Raw genomic sequence first — 18,376 nt, forward strand, 5'->3', positions numbered from 1 at the left:
GGGGGTTTAGTAGGGCAGGTTTTATCCCTATTTCACAAAAGGGAAAACAGGTTCAGAGAAGTTAAATGGCTCTCTCAAGTGTTTCAACTAGTAAGGGGCAGAATCATGGCTGAAACTGAGGTCAGAATGCTACTCCAGTACAATCTGTCCTATACCAACAAAATGACAATGCTCTTCTGACAAAAAGTCTTCTCATCATGAAAAAGGGCATAACCCACCCAGGTGCTAGAGACAGAAGCATGCACTGGCCACATCCTCTAAGAACAGATTCAATAAAACCTATAGCACAGTCTTCAAAATTTCAAGGTATTCCTTGGATTCCTTTTAGTCTGTGGTGGTGATTTGAATATAGTACCTTTCCCTCAAAATTGGTTATCCTTCCTATCCTACTTTTGTCATGGTTATCATCATTCTCTGTCACTGGGACTTAAAATTTTGGTGTCATTGTTCTCTTTCAGGACTCCAAGTCCTATTGATTCTTCAAATTCTCTTCATTTTCTTGTATCTCCATTGCTGCAATACTAGTTCAATTTTTATCATTTTGTGTACTAAAAAAATCTAATTCAGCTCTACTTTCCCTTCCCCTTGATTAACTTACTGCTAGATTAACTTACTCAAAAATTTTGTGTAGTTTCTTAAGAACTAAAGAATAAAGGGGGGGGGGGAATAAGGAGGAATAAAAAGCCTGAAACTTATTTCTAAGATCCTTCTCTACTTGACCTTCCCAGTCTTTTACATGCCATTCCAATCTTTGCCTCCAACTACAATTGTTCAATTTAATCAATCCCTAAAGCAAAATTAGTCTGATCATTGTCTACTTAAAAAGTTTTGCTCTTTTGTTCCCATACCCAATCACTGATCCAATAGGAACTACCTTCTAATATTATTCAGAATTTGTATCATATCTGGTATCTCATTCCCTTAATTCATGCTTTGGTCATTTTGTCCTTGGACTACTTTGCTCCTGAGATGCTGAAGAAAGAGTTTTTATTCCCCTAGAATTGCTACAATCTTCTTTTTTTAAGTTTTTTTTTTTTTTTTTTTTTTTAATGTTTATTTGTTTTTGAGAGAGAGAGAAAGCAGAGGAGGGGCAGAGAAAGGGGAACAGAGGATTCAAAGCAGCCTCTGCACTGAGAGCAGCAAGCCCAATGCAGGGCTGAAACTCACAAACCATGAGATCATGACCTGAGCCAAAGTTGGATGTTTAACCAACTGAGCCACTCAAGTGCACCCTACAATCTTTTCAATTTTGTCCACTCTACAAACTTGGAATACTCTACCTAAAATTCAATAATTAGGAGCACCCAGGTGGCTCAGTTGATTGGGCATCCGACTTCAGGTCAGGTCATGATCTCATGGTTCGTGAGTTTGAGCTCCACGTTGGGGTCTGAGCTGACAGCTCAGAGCCTGGAGACTGCTTCAGATTCTCTCTCTCCCTCTGCCCCTCCCTTGGTTTCTCTCGCTCTCTCTTGAAAATAAAAACATTAAAATTAAAGAAAATTAAAATTCAATAATTAATCTTCTGATACTCTAAAAAAATTTTTTTAACACTTATTCATTTTTTGAGAGAGAGAGACAGAGCATGAGCAGGGAAGGGACAGAGAAAGAGGGAGACACAGAATCCAAAGCAGGCTCCAGGCTCTGAGCTGTCAGCACAGAGCCTGATGCCAGGCTCGAACTCACAAACTGTGTTATCAGGATTTTAGCCAAAGTCAGATGCTTTATCAACTGGGCCACCCAGATGCCCCAATCTTCTGATACTCCAAGCATCTTCCCTGCTATTATTTTGTTCTACACAATACTATATTACCTTTCAAAAACCAAGATACTGGATCACTCTTCTATTTTAAAACGTTCAATAATAATAATGGCTACCGTTCGTTGAATATTTATCATGTGCCAGCCCATGTACTTTATTTGGCCCATCTCCATTAATCCTTCAAAAACCCCATAATAATACTTTGTTAACTCTGTTTTACAGATGAGAACATTGAAGGTTGGTGACATTAAGTATCTTGTGTACAGTGGAGAGGTTATTAAGGCTGAACTAGGATTCAAACCCAGGCAATTGGATTCCAGAGCCTGTGTTCTTAATCATCCAGAGACTATACTGATTATTAGCTTAAGTTTCAGCTCCTCAACTTAGTGTACAAAAGACTGTTTCCAACTTCATCTCCTGCCACTCCCAGCCAGGTACTTTACATACTACTGTCACAAATTTTCAAGCTTCCCACCCCCCGCCCCTCTCCCAACTCCATGCCTTTCTGCTATTTTCCCTACTCCAGTCCTACCTCCTTTCTGGAAAAATTCTTCTCATCCTTCAAGGCTCACCTCAAAATATAATCCTCTCACTGATGCTTTTTCTCCAAATAAGGGAGTCAACTCCTTCTTTATAGCTCCAATAGCACTTTGTACAAAATTTGTTATATTATTTATTTGCAATGATATCTCCCTCACTAGAGTGCCAGCACTCCAAGAGAATCTATCTTACTTAAATTGTATCTAATCCAAGCCTGTATCCTCAATACCTAATAATTATGCTTTGGTACTCAATAAATGTTGCACAAATAAGTGGTTCCAATCCTCTGCCTATTTATATCCTACCCTTCCTTCAAGGTCTCTTTCTTCCTATACAAACCCTTGTTAGACCATTCCAGTCCAGAGTCATCACTATCTATCTCTGTTGAACCCAAACGAGTCACTGGCTCTGTCACTTATCTAGCAATTAATGACCCATCCTTATGACATATATAAATAACTTCTCATGAATACTTATTTCTTCAAGGACCAAGTTTGTTTTTCATTTTTTATACTTTTGTTGTCTCCCTACAGTTCTTAGCATACAGCAGGCATTTAATAAATATTATGCTATTTGATTATTCTGGTGTTCCAAAATAAATTTTACATAACATACAAGGATGCCCAATTATCTTCAGCTAATTTTATCTGTGTGTAAATAAACACTTTTATGATAAAATGAAATGAAGTCATATGACTGGTATTAAGATAAACCTCATTTAATAAATTAAGATTCTTTTCACCAAACTTTTCCTCAATTCTTGCTAATTCATCGAATAGTTCTGGAACCTGAGCTTTTGCCTTACTACTGAGCAGCTGTATTTCCTCCTTGGCATTTTCCTTCTAAGATGACAATTACCACAATGTTCTCTCCTTTCCTCTCTTTCTCCCTCCCTCTATCTCTGTCTCTCTCTCATACACACACACACACACACACACACACACACACACACACAATTTTCTCTGTTCCCTCACTTTCTTTAGGACACATGGTACTGAAGATTTATTTTAGTATGCTTAACAGTTTAATGGGGGTGGAAGGAAGAAGAAAAATCATTTTCAAGAGTTATCTTTTTAGGGGCGCCTGGGTGGCTCAATCAGTTAAACATCTGACTTCAGCTCAGGTCATGATCTCAAGGTTTGTGAGTTAGAGCTCCGCACTGGGCTCTCTGCTGTCAGCACAGAGCCTACTTTGGATCCTCTGTCCCCCTCCCTTTCTGCCCCTCCCCTGCTGGTTCTCTCTTTCACACAAAATAAATAAACGAACTTAAAAAAAAAAAAGTTATCTTTTTGGATAGGTAAGTCTGCAAAATAAATTTTGTAAACAAAAATTAAAATTCAAGTTGCTTTAAAATATGATGAAATAGAACTAGCAAGAAACACTGAAGTAGCCATGTGACCCAACATATGTGGGTCATCTAAAAATCTGTAATGAAAATAAGCAATCCTAATAAAACTAAGGTACTAGACAATTCTTGAGCCAAGTGACCTAAGATTTATAAGCAGGACAGCTGGCAATAGAACCTAAATGAATGGTAAGTCTGCCCAACAGAAATGTATCAGCTTAAAAAACAACACACACACATACTTCAGCATTTTGGTTCAATCTGAAAGTGTGATCACCTAAGACATAAGATTAATATAACCTAGGAAATAAGGAAAAAATATTGAATGCAAAAGAAAGTGAGTCACATTGTACATACTAAATGAACATATACACAATATAGACAATGCACTCTAAGTGATAACGGTGAATTTTTTATATCAAGACTAACAGATCTAATAATCTCAAGAGACAATCAAGTTTTACAAATCTGGGACCTCATTTATATGGCAAAAAGCACTTAAAAGAAGTATTTAAAAATATCTGGAAATAAAAGGTAGCATCTGGACAATTCAGGTCAAGTAAATTGGCGGGGGAGGGAGAGGGGGGAGAGCAATATACATAAATTCAGGGTTTTATGCTTCAATTACAATACCAATTTTGCTGATGTGGCAGTAAGGCACTTAGGCAGATACAATTAGCCATTTTTGCTAGTTTGTTTCTATTTTATTTCCAACTTCTTATTTTAGCTGAAGAACAGAAAAATGCTTAACAGAAAATAGCTAAGAGGGCATATTATCTCACCTAAACCATTGGGCTACTGCAACTTTCAAACAGAATTTGACCTGAGCCAGCAGCAGCTGGAGTAGGCTCAGAAATGAATTTGCCTGAACCAACCAGGAAACCTAATCATCCATAATCAGCGATATAATAATTTCACTAAAAGGCTAATTACGTTAATACATGAATCACCTACAGTATTTCCAGATCTCAAACTTCACATGAAAGTGAACTTCAGGCACATGATCTTTAACACAGAAAGATCTATATCCCCTTCAAAACCGGCCTCCTAACTAGAAGTGTAAGAGCATAAAATTTAGAGACAAGAAGGAAAAGTTTCAGAAAGTAAAAGACTACCTGTATTCAATGCCAATGATGGTGTCCATAATATTATTACTATGAGATGGTATAGATCCAAAACTAGCACATACTAGACTTATAAGAAATCTGGATTTTAACAAGTTGAACCAGCACCGTGGTCATGTATTTTCTGGCAAGGGTGTTCTCTCTCATCAAGTAAAACATTATGGTACAATTACTGAAAGAAGGCAAGCAAGAAAGAAGCCTGAAGATGAAATCTAAAAATGGTTTCTGTATGAAAGGTGAATTTCCCAGTATTTCTGAGGAAGCCAGAGCTGAGATGAGCAGGGCAAACTAGTCTGTTTCCACCATTTCTAAACATGTGATCCTTATCAGCCTTTCCAATTGCTAATGAATTCCATAAAGAAATCAAAATTGTCCTGGTGAAGAATATACTACCAAGCACATGAGATCTTATATCCATGAGCTCTGTTTATAATTCTATAAATGTATAATTTTCCACACCAACAAGTTCTTTTCCTATTTACCTAAATCAAATGACTTTTATTCCACACCAATAACCTACAAATATGACTGTTGTGGATTCACAACTTACCCCTAAGGAATATACCTTATGTTTGCAATCTTATTTTTACCGTATTAAAGCAGTACAGGGAAAACATTACCATATATATGACAAAAACCAAGAAGACTCACAAGCATAAGGATAGCAAAAACTCATTGTTCGGGAATGTGACTAGTCCTAATAGTAGGGTGAAAAGTGCCCAGAGAAATGAACATACAACTCATATACCTACTCAGAAAAAGAAGAGTCAGCCCATGTCTCTGTTCCCAACCCCCGCAAAACTTAGGATAAATGCCTGAACTACCAATCTTTTTTTCTCTTCTTCTCTTTTTATACAGATTTCTCATGATTCCATAAACTCTTTAATCAGCTCATTCCAATGACTGGCCCAACTGGATATACCACTAACTTTTAAAAATTGTCTACATAAGCCTGGATACAAATCAGTGTCATCATTAAAGGAGGCTCAAATTGAAAAATTAAAATTAAAAAAACACAAAGGAAAAAGGTTTTCTTGTTCTTAAATATTTTAATGGAAACATTTCTGGTCAAATTGCAAAAGGTGGACTAACAGTGTTTAAACATTGTACCAGTATATTTGAGAAGCTGAATGAAAATGAACAAACGAAAGAAGTATCTACCTTTCCAAAATAAATGTAATACGGTAAAGAAAACTTTATTCTAAAATGATGTCAATGTATTGACCAAGCTGCATGGTAAATAAAAATCATTTCAAATTCTGTTTTTCACCTCCACAGCAGTGTATGAAGTTGATGGGCTCTCCTAGAGAGCATGGAAATCTGAAGCAACAGTCAATTTGCCCTCAATTTCTCTATTTAAATTTTTTCTGCTGACCTGTTGTCGGTAAACATACATATATTCTGCCCACCTGGAAATATTTAATTTTTTTCTATGGGTATGTGTTCACAAGGTGAGGGGTAACCTTTTTTGGCCTTTGACCAGTGTCGACGGTTTTCTAAGTAAATGCTTTTTCCTATCGATCAGGTTTTTTGTTTTTTGTTTTTTTCTTTATGCTGCCTTTTCTCCATCTTCTCTGCACTTAAAGCCAGGACCCCAAATCCTGCCTCGTCTCTTCACCCTTGTCCAATCCCACATGGTTCCCCCAGTTTCCGCGTAGAGTGACACCTGAGGGCCAAGCGCGAACCCCTGCGGCTGGCGCTAACTAGGCGCGAATCGGGCGGACGGCTGTCACTGGGGAGCAGGCGTGGGCCAAAGCCGAGGTGATTTCTGACTGCTCATCGCCCGGCCCCGCGTGGCTGAAGGTCTCCGAGCCCCTCGGTCCGCCCAGGCAAGCCAGGCGTGCAGCTGTCGCGGAGCAGGAAGCTAATCGCGGCCTCTGGGCCGCTTTGACAGGCCCAGGAGGAAAAGAAAGGGGCTCACTGCAGATCGGAGACTCACCCCCACAACTAGAAGACCTCGAGAGCGAAACCCCCGCCTCGGGCCTGAAGGCATGCGGGAGACCGCGGAGCCGCCGCTACCGACTCAGCCCAGCCCAGCAGGGGCCCGCCCAGGGGCCACTCCCCAAGGGAGGCAGCCAGTCACTCGCCCGCCCTTCCGGGCCCGCTCCGGAGGGGACGGTCTCCCGCCCGCCCTTACACACAGCTCCTCAGGCCAGGCCCCCAGGGCTTCGTCCACCTCTCACCTTTGACGACGCGGTCAGCCCCGGGAGGGGGCGGCGGGGGCGGGGGTGGGGGCGGTGCAGCCCGGGCCGGCTCCGGGGCGGCCATGCTGGGCCCGGGGCTCGGCTAGGCGCTGGGCCGGGCGGGGTTGGGGGCGGGGGCGGCGGCTACCAGAGCCAAGCGGCGGCGCCGCCGGGGAACATGGCGGACCCTCTTTCCCTACAGAGGGGCTAAGACCGGCATGCACCGCGCTTGCGGGGGCGGGGGCGGGGCAGACTCTAGGGACCTGGGCAAAATTACTGAGGCTGGAAGAGAAACAGGACGAGGCCAAGGGATCAGGTTAAAATTCTGGGCAGGCAGAAACAATAGACCGTGAAGAGGGAGGGCTATCTATTGCTAGTAGCTGCAGTGAATGAGCGCTAGGAAACATGACATTGGCTCTCATGGAGCTCCTAGTAAGATGGCGAGACTTATTCAAACCTCAGAATCTCCTACTAATAGAGAAACAAATGTATAACAATTTGACTACCAAATCCGAGTACTTTGGTTGGTAAGGGACAGGAAAATAGAGGAGGCACTGTAGGTTCTGGAGGGAAGTGACCGTTCAAAATGGAGTTTGAGAATCTATCTGACCCTTATGTTTAGAGCCTGGAATTGTCAAGAGTCTGAAGGCACAGGGTGAGAATATAGATAGAGCAGAATAGGCTCCAAGGGTTAAGAATCAAAATAGGTAAGGGGAAAGGGATGACAACCAAGGGTTGTCAAGTGACAAAGTATACACCTGAAAATGACACAGCCTCCCTCTTGATCCATTCAGAAAATAGAGATTTGGAAGGCAGAGGGATACATAGAGAAATTAGTTCCTCATAAAAAATATTTCATATGGTACTTCTGTGCACATACAGAATCTGAGCCCTGATGACTTACGGAAACTTTATAGGGATGGACCTTCATGGGGAAGGGAGTAGTGGGACAAGAACTGATTGTTCAATCAATAGTTACTAGAAGGTATGTGTATGACAGTAGGAGATGTACTGAATCACAGGGCAGAGATCAGCATAGCCACTAAGATCTATATATGTTGATGGCATACAATCCAAGTGGCATGAGAAATTCCTGCTATCCTCCTGAACATTAAATTCTCATAATCTGTTCATAATGGATGGTGTTAATTAGGTAAGCAGTGGCCCAAAGGTCTCAAAGAACACCTTTCTACCTCTTCTTTCTGTCAATTTCAGTGATCTTGAGACGTGGGATAAAAGAGGCAGGGAAGTGTCCAAAGGGTATTCTTTGCAAAGGGAGCCCACAAAATATCCTTTAGAGGGAGAATTTGGGAGTGAGGCAGAGGAGAAAATGGCTGTTTCTGTGCAATAATTGTTCCTCTTCACCATCAGTAGCTCTACCTGCTTCAATGATTTGAGGACAACCAGAGGAAGTACAGAAATTCCACAGGGAAGGCAAGGGTAGCGGCAGCCACGGGAAGAGAGCAAGGAAGGGATAGGAGGCACAAACTTGTAGAAGGAGGGCACCAAGAATACATAGATGAGCAGTGGGTTTCTAAGAGGTGTCTGAATCCCCAAAAAATCTCCCTAAGGAGGGAAGGATAAAGCATGTAACGTTGTGTTTTTTAGCAGGAAAGGAATAGGAAATACACTAACAACAGTAATAACAAGGAAAGCCATTCTACTTTAGGGGCCCATTAATTCCTACCTTTAGTATATATCCAACTATTTGGCTCCTCACCTTCACTCAGTCAAAAGACATACACACATACACACACACACACACACACACACACACACACACACACACACACGTTTGTGCCATGATCCTCTCTTTGGGAGCCCCAGGCCCCTGGGAATTGATATTTCTTGCTTATTCAGGCCTTCCCCTCCATCCCCGACATAAAAGAGCAAGAGCATACAAAAGGCATTAAATAGACAATTAAATCACAAGGAATTAAATACAACTATCTTAAAGATTTATTAATGAAAAATACTTTACAAAAACAGTATGTTTGGCCCTAAAATAGTTTAGCTGACTCTGAGGGTTTACAATGGTGACTGTGCAAGTGGCAGTAATGGCTCTGCTGCTGAGGACAGGAAGGTGTGTTAGTGTGCCTGACTCCATCTGTTCAGAAGGGCAAATGTTACGTTGGCAGCTCTGCATTCTAGGCCTAAGGTGTCGGGGCACAGGGAAGGCTGACCGTTCATAATTACGGGGCAAACAGGCTGCCCTGAATGATGTGGTCAGGACCATGACCACACAGCTACATGTCCCTCTGAGGATGAGATATGGGGAGACAGAAGGTCAGGTAATAAGGATAGGTAAGTAAAACAAAGAATAGAAGTTGGCAGTATACTAGGGAACACAGGATAAAGGCTCAGGTGCAGGTGGGGGCATAAAGGATCCAGGAATAAAATGGTGACCCTAAGATCCTAAGAAATGACTAGTGTCTGGGGTAATATGGATTCATCTGTAAAGTGGCTCAAATAGAGCCCAAACCGCAGTTGCTTCCTTTTGCCAGGTGAAAGAAAATTGGAATTTCAAATATTCCCTCTCAAAGAGCCAGGTCTTGTTAGGGGTTCCTGGTACCCCTAGGACACTGCCAACTCTTACATCGAGATGAGACTAGCACAACCCTAGCAGGGATGCAGGGTGCCAGCTCCTCCACAGTACAGTTTAACAGAGAAGGCTGTGGTTCCAGGAAAGGGAAGGGGTGACCCTTACCACCTATTGTGCTGCAGGGCCCTTGCCCTTATCTGCTCTCTTCCAGGAGCATCTGCTAGAACAAATAGAAACTCCTCTCCCCCTGTTCTCCTGTGCCGAGATTGTGGGGCATAACTGCTTTGCCTCCAGTCATCATCGGGGGGCATATCTACTCTTCGAGGACCAGGGGCTCGAGACCCAGGAGTAGGACCCAAATTCCAAGCTGACCTCAGGGGTTCATGAAGATTGCTTGATGGTGGAGACACAGGGTGAACAATGGGAGGGTGGGAGGATGAATGGAAAAGATCCCCCCAGGACTGAGCATGAGGAACCTGAAGGCCCTGGCGCCTTTCTGGTAGTGTGGCAGTGTGTGTCAGTTGAGGCGTGCACCCTGGAGTACTCAGGAATCTGGCCCCAATATGCTGGTTGGTCTCTGACCATGGTCCCCAAGAGGCATCTATTCTGGAACGATGGGGGAGACTCTGGTAGTTCAGAGTCCTTCCTGTGTGCTTGACCCCCTGGCAAGTTTCACCCCTGTCACACATAGCCAGAAACTGCTGGACACTCCTCGAAGTTCCTGAAAAGAGAAAAAGAAACCCAAATATTAAGCATCTTCAGTAAACCATTCTCCTTCCCAGAGGATCATTCCTGGCTGTACCTCTCAACTCCCCACACCTCCAAGAGCATACACCTCAGGGGAAGAAGACTAGCTTTGCTTTTAATTTCATTTTTAAGAATTCTTAATATACATCAAAATCAAGTCTCTTCCCTCCTACCTGGGTAAATGTTGCCATACTTCCACTTTACTCCACTATAATTCTTCCTCCACTCCCTCCCCAGGAATGGCTCCCTAATATTGCAAATGTATACTCAGTGTAACAACTCTACTCTTAGAGCCACCACTCCAAAACATCACTCTGCTTTTTTAATTTGGTACCTTCACTCTAGTTAATCTGTTTCTGCTTGCATTCTTGCTTAGTCTCTGAGATCTCTGTTTTTGTTCACACACTCCTACCACATATATAGTGTGGAATGTCTTTTCTACACATTAATTCCCCTTTACTTAAAAAACAAAACAAAACAAAATACATAATTTTTAAAAATCACTTCTAAAAAATACTTTCCATTCTTTATTTTTATAGCCCATCAACATCTGCAATATATTCTTATATGCATGCACATTCTGATTATTTCAGCTTTGAGCTCTTTAAGAACAGAGAGCTACCTTCTTTCTCCCCTATATTCACTATAACATTTAGTGCAGAACAGGCTGCACTAAAATACTGGCTGATGGATCAGATGCCCCTAACAACTGTCAAAGGGGCTGGCTACCTGGCTGTTCCACTGAGTGATAGAAAGTTCATCTACCCAGAAGGTCTGCTTATCCAAACCTCCCTAAAATTTGGACACATATCAGCAATACTACTCTTCTGTTCTAGAACCACAACCACTCCCTGCCCCAAGGCATTTATATCTGTAAGCCAGGGTTTCTCAATCTCAACACTACTGATATTTTGAGCTGATACTATCTGTTGGGGGTTGGGGGTGGGTGTAGGTAAACTGCCCTGTGCTTTGTAGGATGTTTAGCAGCATCCTGGCTTCCACTTAATTGATGCCAGTAGTACCTCCCATTTCCCATTGAGAATCATTGCCTTAAGCTATAGATTCAGCCTCTTCATGTGGAAGAAAAGTAGCAAATCTTACTATAGAGGGTCAAAGAAAGCCAAAAGGATGCTACCCACCTTCCCTAGGATTGTCTGGGTCTGTATATATGGCACAGGTATTCCATACATAGGGTCTGTCCAGGTTTCCCATTCATTCCTTGTCCTCCTGACTATACCTCAGCTGAGATTCAGGGGATAGTAGGAGAGAAACTAGCTATAGATGACACTTTTTGTTTTGGGAGGATCCTAAAGACTGAATATTAACTCCCCTTGGTCACTTATAAGCTTATCATGATAGAGCCAGTTCAGTTTCTAAAGATCTAGACCAGAGCCCCCAAAATCAAAGAACCATGTTGCCCAAGTAATAATTCAATCACAATTCACCTAAACCAATGATTGATCTTAAAGTGGTAATTCATATCCCTTTACCACCCACCTTGGGACTCCCCCACCCCCAGTAGGTATACTGATTTGATCTTTCTAGGTCATCCCTGAAAAGTACCACATTCTGGCACATAATATTAGATTTGGGGAGAGTTACCTGGGGGTCTATGGGGCTCCCCTGTCATGCTGGGCATCAAGACATCTGGGGACAGGAACTGTGGTTGGGGTGGGTAGAGTTGGGGACCAAGGAGAAACACAGGAGGGTCATGGATGACAGGGAGGGAAGAGGAGCTGGAACAACGGTGCCCGGTTTCCAAAGGCTTTTTCCTCGCATTTGATGAATCCTTATAGTGAGACAAGACAAAAAAACATAAAGATGAGGATTAACACACAGCAGGATATGGTTGGGTAAACACAGTGAGGCAAGCAGGGGGAGATGGAGGGGATTAGAGTACCAATATGCCTAGCTCTGGAGAGGGACCCAATTGACTCACTCTTCCCATGAGCTCCTCTAGGGACATCCAGACCACTATGAAATGGAGACACAGAACTGCAGATCCTCTTCCTTTAACCTTTCTCATAGCCCTCACTTTCCCATTCTTTAATGCTAACAGTAGAGTCAGACTGAGATAGAAATTTAAAAAGAAAAAATAGGAAAGAGAAAAAAAATCAGAAAGACTGCGAGACTGAAAAAGAAAATTCTATACTCTAAATATTGGGAACTAAAAATGTATCTCCTTAAATATACAATCAAGAATTCTGCTACTCCACCTTCTCCCCCGTCACTGCTATAGTGCAGTCTCCTCTTTTGCCAGTCAAGTTTGTAACCACTGATGCTTGTGTCAACGACTATACTCCACTAGTCATTCACTTTTGTGGCAAAGTCTCAGAAATAGCCCCTTTAACATTTGAAACACTAATATGTCCAAAATCAAACCAACATCATTCCAAACTCCACCTCCTGGTACCACATTTTCCTAAGTCACCTAGATTCATTCAAATGCTGACATTGCCCTTGATTTCGCACTTCTCATTCACGATTCCTTTAGTTGCCTTTGTCAAGAACACTCATTTCTACCTATAGGTTTTATATTTAAACTCAACTGGACCACTCCAACAGCCTCCAATCTGATCTTCCTATCCCAGCCTGCTACTTCCTCACTGTGGCCTGTTAAGTTCCTATGTGTAGCAATGGTGATGATCTTTCTCACTTTATCTCTACCATTCCTGTGCCTTTTTCACTGTGACTTTCTTAACTTTCCCCAACACACCAACCTCATTCCAACTCAGAGCCTTTTCACTTTCTGTTTCTGTTACCTGGAATAGTCTTCCCATGGCTCACACTATCATATCACTGACGTCACTGATCAAATGTTACTTCCTTAGAGCTGATTTGCCTCACTACTGTATCAAAAGTAGCCCTGAAAATAACCACTATTACCTCTCTATTCCTTATCCCCTTGCTTTGTTCTATTCTTCTTGATCATACATTGTCTGGGGTTTACTTGTTTATTGTCTTTCTCTCCTGGTAGAATACATTTCTTTTTACTCCAGTATTCCCAGCACCCTGAATAGCACCTGGAACAGGCACCTAATAAATAATATATTAAATAAAACAATCTATATACCAGTGTATCTTATTTCCTAACCAAGTTGTAAGCTATTCAAGGGCAAAATTTGTGTTATTTCATCAGTGTACGCTCATAGCAACTACCACAGCATGGAACATAGGAAGCATTTACCATATGGCCTAAGGACCAAGTGCCAGTCCTCTCAGCATGTGACATAGCCAACTATTCCTTTATTCTGCACAGAAGAAGTGATGCCACGCTGGTTTCCCTTTTACCTCTCTGGTCCTCACTCCTTTTAGGGTTCTTCAGATAAACCATTTAAATATGATATTCATCAGAGATATATCCTTCTTATAATATTCTTTCCTTCTCCTCACAATATTCTTTCCCTCTTTTCAAAGGTTATGATTCTTGAATCTTGGTTTCAAGCTTTTATGTGTCACATCCAAAGGCCTACCAGATATCTCCACTCAAATACAGTATATCCAAAATTATACATATCTCTTCCCTCAAGTACATCGTCAACCAATAATTCCAGGTTATCATCCTTGATTCTCCTCTCCCCATATGAATCAGACACCAAGTCCCAATGATTTTTACTTCCTCTTTGGCTCTCCAGCATGTCCACTTCTCTCTATGCTCCCAAACTTCGTACTGTGGTTCATGATATGACTCTTAGTTATATTCTTTCCAGTCTCATTTGTTAATTCTGTCCAACAGAGTCCTCGCCAGACTCTAATCCTGCCATACCAAATAAACTTTTAATTCAATGAATATCTGCTTGAAGTCCCTTTACAGACTATATTCATTTTATTCCTTCAGGAAGCTTTCCCTGATCCCTCAAGTCTGGTTTAGATGTCCCTTCTATTATGCTTCCATAGCATTAAATCCTATCATATTATAATTCTTTTATTTATCTGTCTCCCCAGGTAGACTGTAAGGGCCATGACAGCAGGGACTACATCTAGCTCACTCACCACTATATCCCCAGCACCAGGCACAATACCTGGAACATATGCTCAATAAGCATTTGTTTAAAAGAATGAGTCAGTGAATAAATAAATGGTATAGGAATCAGGAGAAAGAAAGCCAGCTCCCTAGAAGAGTAACAATTTGCTATTAAATTCACTAACAGTACATGAGAACAAATGTGAGGCAGAAAAGACCACCTTCCCCAACAAGAATGACAAGATGTTCACAGTTGTTTAGGAACTTATGAACAATAACTTGGAAAAAATGACTGCTGTTTGGGAGGGAAAGTGGATCTGAAGGACTAGTGGAACAGAGACTTGGTTTTCTCTCTGTACCCTTTTGTACCTTTTTATTTTTATATCATGTATCTAAAAAAAATTTTTTTTAAATCTTTATCAAACTGACCTGGTGAACAAGCTTTAGTGCACTAGAGCTTTGCATCCTAACCTCCATTGTAATGAAAACTCAATTTGCTTGGGCAAGTATGTGAAATTCTCAAAAGCATAATTTATAAACCCAGCCACTGAAACTATCTGACTTTGTTGATCTCTGTTGACTTGGTTGTCCCTTTCACCTACAGATCACTGCATTAATTCCATATGAAAAGCCTCAAGGAGGAAGATTTTAAATCACTTTCCTTTTCTTGCCAAGCACATGCTTTATTTTAGCATGAAAGCATACTAGATCCCATTCAATCATATACTGGAGTGGGGAGGAAAAGGCAAAAAAAAATATCTCATCCCATCTCTTCCCTTCCTTTGATTAGTACAATGGGTTTTGATCCAATCAGCAGCCATTGATTCTCAGACTTCTCTCAAGGCTAGTAGGACTCTTCTCACCCTAGGGAACCCTTTAATATGCCTTCCAGAACTGCTCTAGGGAAGGGACATCCCTCTGGGCTCTAACAAAATGTATGTCAATAAAGTAATGACTATGTGTCATCATTTTTGCTGAGTGCACATGGCCTTCCCCCAAATTACAGCTTTTAATTTCCCCTGCCCCTTCACATATAGTGTATTTTTACCTAGCAAAAGAAATACAGTGCTCTGAATAGAGACCCTGATTCTACTTACAAAACTGTGGGAAGAGACTGGAGCCTCGTCCCTCTCTGAGACAACTGTGCCACTGAGACTGCGTGAGATGCGGTGAAAGTTCTCTGCACCGTACTGATCATCCTCCCCATACTCCCTGCTGGGGCCTCGGCAAGGTGCAGCCTTCAAACACACAGACATACAGAGGCAGACACAAAACACCAGACCTATGGTTTTCCCACAGACCCTGTCCCCAGGGATATGGGAGAAAATAGGGTAAGACTCACTACTAAAGACCTGAATTAATGTATTTGAAAGGTAGTGGCCATATGACAATCTTTTCTCATTCAAAAGAAGCCCCATCATTAACCTTGTTCTCTTCTAACAGCCCCACATTACCATATTCCTGCTTTACCACCAACCCTACCAGTTATATCTTTCCACACTTCCTGTCCCAATGCACCACCCCATGCCAGCACTTTAGGACCTGAGGCTGCTACCTGAGAAGCAGGCACTGTGCTGGCTTCATGGAGACTGTGCTCCATTTCTGCTGTTGGGGTCCTTGAGAGACCAAGGCCAGGGGCTGAGTGCAACCTCCTCCCCACACCATCTGCAGAGCCTGAGGAGGAAAACATAAATACAGGTTGAAGCCATCTCTTCTCCCGAAGCCTAACTTCAGCATGAGAGCAAGAAACTCAGTTCTTTTTTCATGGAATAACAAATAAGCATCCTTAAATCCAGTGAAGGATGTACTCCTGAGATATAGAAACAGGAGTTTCAGAATACGGATAGTTTCCTATAGGCCACAAGAGTCTCAGAACACAGGCTTTAAAGAACATTGTTATAGAAGGGGCTCTGTGGACAGACAACTGAATGTCCCCATCTTGCCTCGTTTCATTTATGTAAGCACAATCAGCTTTACTTCTCTCAGACTTACGCCCAAGACTTAAAATATATACAGAGGAAATTGTCCGACAAAGTTGTTCTCTAGAGCATCTGTGATGACAAAGGGAACATTATCTTCTGTCCAGTTAGAAATTGAAATGAACATAGTAATCATCTATCAAACCTCCTCATATTATATAACAGGAAAATGAGTTCCAGGGTCTGAAAGGTAGTAAGTAGATTAACCAGAATTAAAATTCAAGTCTCTTGATTTTCACTTCCTATTACTATGAGTAGGAGCTCTTCAACAATATTTTATATGTGTAATGCTCTTTTATTTCCCCATTGGCTTCTCTCAATCACTAAATGCTTAAATTCTGAACCATTACTAAATGCTTATCTCTTCCTCAACATCTTGCTAGATTATTAAGAGCTGCTCCAAACTGGATATGTGACTCCCAAGGGGCTCGCCCCAATACAACTAATTAAGTCTTCCATTCTGAAAATGCACATGCCCTTGACCTACATTTGATGTATATGTCTATCACCAATTCATGTCTTGATTTGATATTTTGATTCTAATATACGTATCTGGCTAAAGGAGGATATTCCTGATACTAATCTAAAAGATCAAGCTAAATATTACTTTTAGTATTTCCTGGTACTTAAATGCAGAGGTTCCAATACCACCTGAGATTCATCCAGGAGCTTTTAAAAATACAGATTCCTGTATCTCTCCACAGCCCTGCTGAATCAGAATCTTTGTGGTGTGGAGTCTGGGAATATTTCTTTTTAAAAGGTTCCCCAAGGGGCACCTGGCTGGCTCAGTCAGTGGAGCATATGACTCTGGATCTCAACATTGTGAGTTGGGAGTAGAGATTACTTAAAAGTAAAATCTTTAAAAATCAATAAATAAAATAAAATAAAACAAAACAAAAGGATTTCCTGAAAAGCATAGGAGAATATCCTCAAACATTGTTGAAGAAAATTTGAAATGTTATAGTCTTCTTAAAAAGCTGTTTAGAAATATCCATTAAAAATGAAAATATATTTACCCTTTTATCCAACAATCCTACTCCTGGGAATAAGAAGCAAAAATACCAGTTTACTGAGGCATTATTTAAAGTGGCCAAAAAACTAGAAATAAAGTAACACCCATTTATAGCAGGATGGCTAAATACACTATGGTATCTTCAATAACAAATATTGCCCAGGGGCACCTGGGTGGCTCAGGTGATTAAGCTTCTGACTTCGCCTCAGGCCATGATCTCACAGTTCCAGAGTTTGGCCCCACACATGTTGGGCTCTGTGCTGACAGCTTAGAGCCTGCTTCAGATTCTGTGTCTCCCTCTCTCTCTGCCCCTCCCCCTCTTGCGCTCTGTCTCTGTCTCTCTCTCAAAAATAAATAAACATTAAAAAAAATTAAAAATATTGCCCAGCCACTAAAAATAATGAATTGAGTTAAACTAGATGACTTAGAGGGATTTTCATAAAGTATTGTTAAGTTAAAAGGGAAAAAATTGGGGCGTATGGGTGGCTCAGTTGGCTAAGCACCTGACTCTTGATTTTGGCTCAGGGCATGATCTTCTGCTCATGAGATCGAACCCTCTGTTGGGCTCTGCACTGTGCACAGCCTCCTTGAGATTCTCTCTCTATCCCTCTCCTGCTCATGTGTGTGCTCTCTCTCTCAAAATAAATAAATAAACTTAAAAAAGGGGGGGGGGGAGGAATCTGTAATACTAACCTTAGGCCAAAAAAACAAACAAACAAACAAAAAACCGTATATTTAGGTCTACATAGGATTATATCAACAGAAAAATACAGAAATATGCACATTAGATTACTACCTGGGAAGGTGGAGGATAAAAGGCAGGGACTCATGCAAGGGGATCAGAGATAAACAGGAAAATGTCTGTAATAAAAACAACATGTGTGCTGTCATCCCATTTATATAAAATTATTTCTGTGTTTTTTAAAAAAACACTCCTCAGCTGACTCTGATGGGCAGCCAGATCTAAAAATTGTAGCTGTAATGGTTAGAATTTGGTGCTCTTCAAGTAAAGTCAAGTGTGATTCCTAGACAAGGTGGTAGCCACTGGAACCTTCTGAAGGGAATAGACTTTTTTTTTTTTCATTTTTTAAAGTTTATTTACTTATTTTGAGAGACAGAGACAGCAGAGTTGGGGAGGCGCAGAAAGAGAGGGAGAGAGAATCTCAAGCAGGCTCTGCACT

The 18,376-nt window shown here is 41.4% G+C and overlaps 2 protein-coding genes and 1 long non-coding RNA gene across 30 annotated transcripts in view; 1 reads left to right on the top strand and 2 right to left on the bottom strand.

Annotated features, from left to right (window-relative positions):
• The window catches only part of PPP3CB (protein phosphatase 3 catalytic subunit beta), a 58,504-nt gene extending 51,365 nt beyond the window's left edge, over positions 1-7,139 (bottom strand). For 2 of the 7 annotated variants that reach the window (XM_053909569.1, XM_053909568.1), the window contains exon 1: positions 6,952-7,136. In XM_053909569.1, coding sequence (XP_053765544.1) covers positions 6,952-7,036 — 85 coding nt within the window. In that variant the 5' untranslated portion in view covers positions 7,037-7,136. Of the gene's footprint in view, positions 1-6,951 lie in introns of all 7 variants that reach the window. The other 5 variants (XM_053909571.1, XM_053909570.1, XM_053909572.1 and 2 more) reach the window with 4 other exon arrangements.
• LOC128779008 (uncharacterized) overlaps positions 1-18,376 on the top strand; it is a 182,381-nt gene that overhangs the window by 103,320 nt on the left and 60,685 nt on the right. The gene's annotated exons all lie outside the window — the stretch shown is intronic.
• The window catches only part of USP54 (ubiquitin specific peptidase 54), a 133,864-nt gene continuing 124,375 nt past the window's right edge, over positions 8,888-18,376 (bottom strand). For 16 of the 22 annotated variants that reach the window (XM_053909547.1, XM_053909550.1, XM_053909554.1 and 13 more), the window contains 4 exons: positions 15,760-15,878; positions 15,302-15,442; positions 11,843-12,029; positions 8,888-10,214 (listed from right to left, as the gene is read on the bottom strand). In XM_053909547.1, coding sequence (XP_053765522.1) covers positions 9,655-10,214; positions 11,843-12,029; positions 15,302-15,442; positions 15,760-15,878 — 1,007 coding nt within the window. In that variant the 3' untranslated portion in view covers positions 8,888-9,654. Of the gene's footprint in view, positions 10,215-11,842; positions 12,030-15,301; positions 15,443-15,759; positions 15,882-18,376 lie in introns of those variants that run through there. The other 6 variants (XM_053909557.1, XM_053909558.1, XM_053909562.1 and 3 more) reach the window with 4 other exon arrangements.

This window comes from Panthera pardus, unplaced genomic scaffold (genome assembly GCF_024362965.1).
Source record: "Panthera pardus isolate Hobbes unplaced genomic scaffold, ASM2436296v1 HiC_scaffold_22, whole genome shotgun sequence".
Taxonomy (NCBI): domain Eukaryota; kingdom Metazoa; phylum Chordata; class Mammalia; order Carnivora; family Felidae; genus Panthera; species Panthera pardus.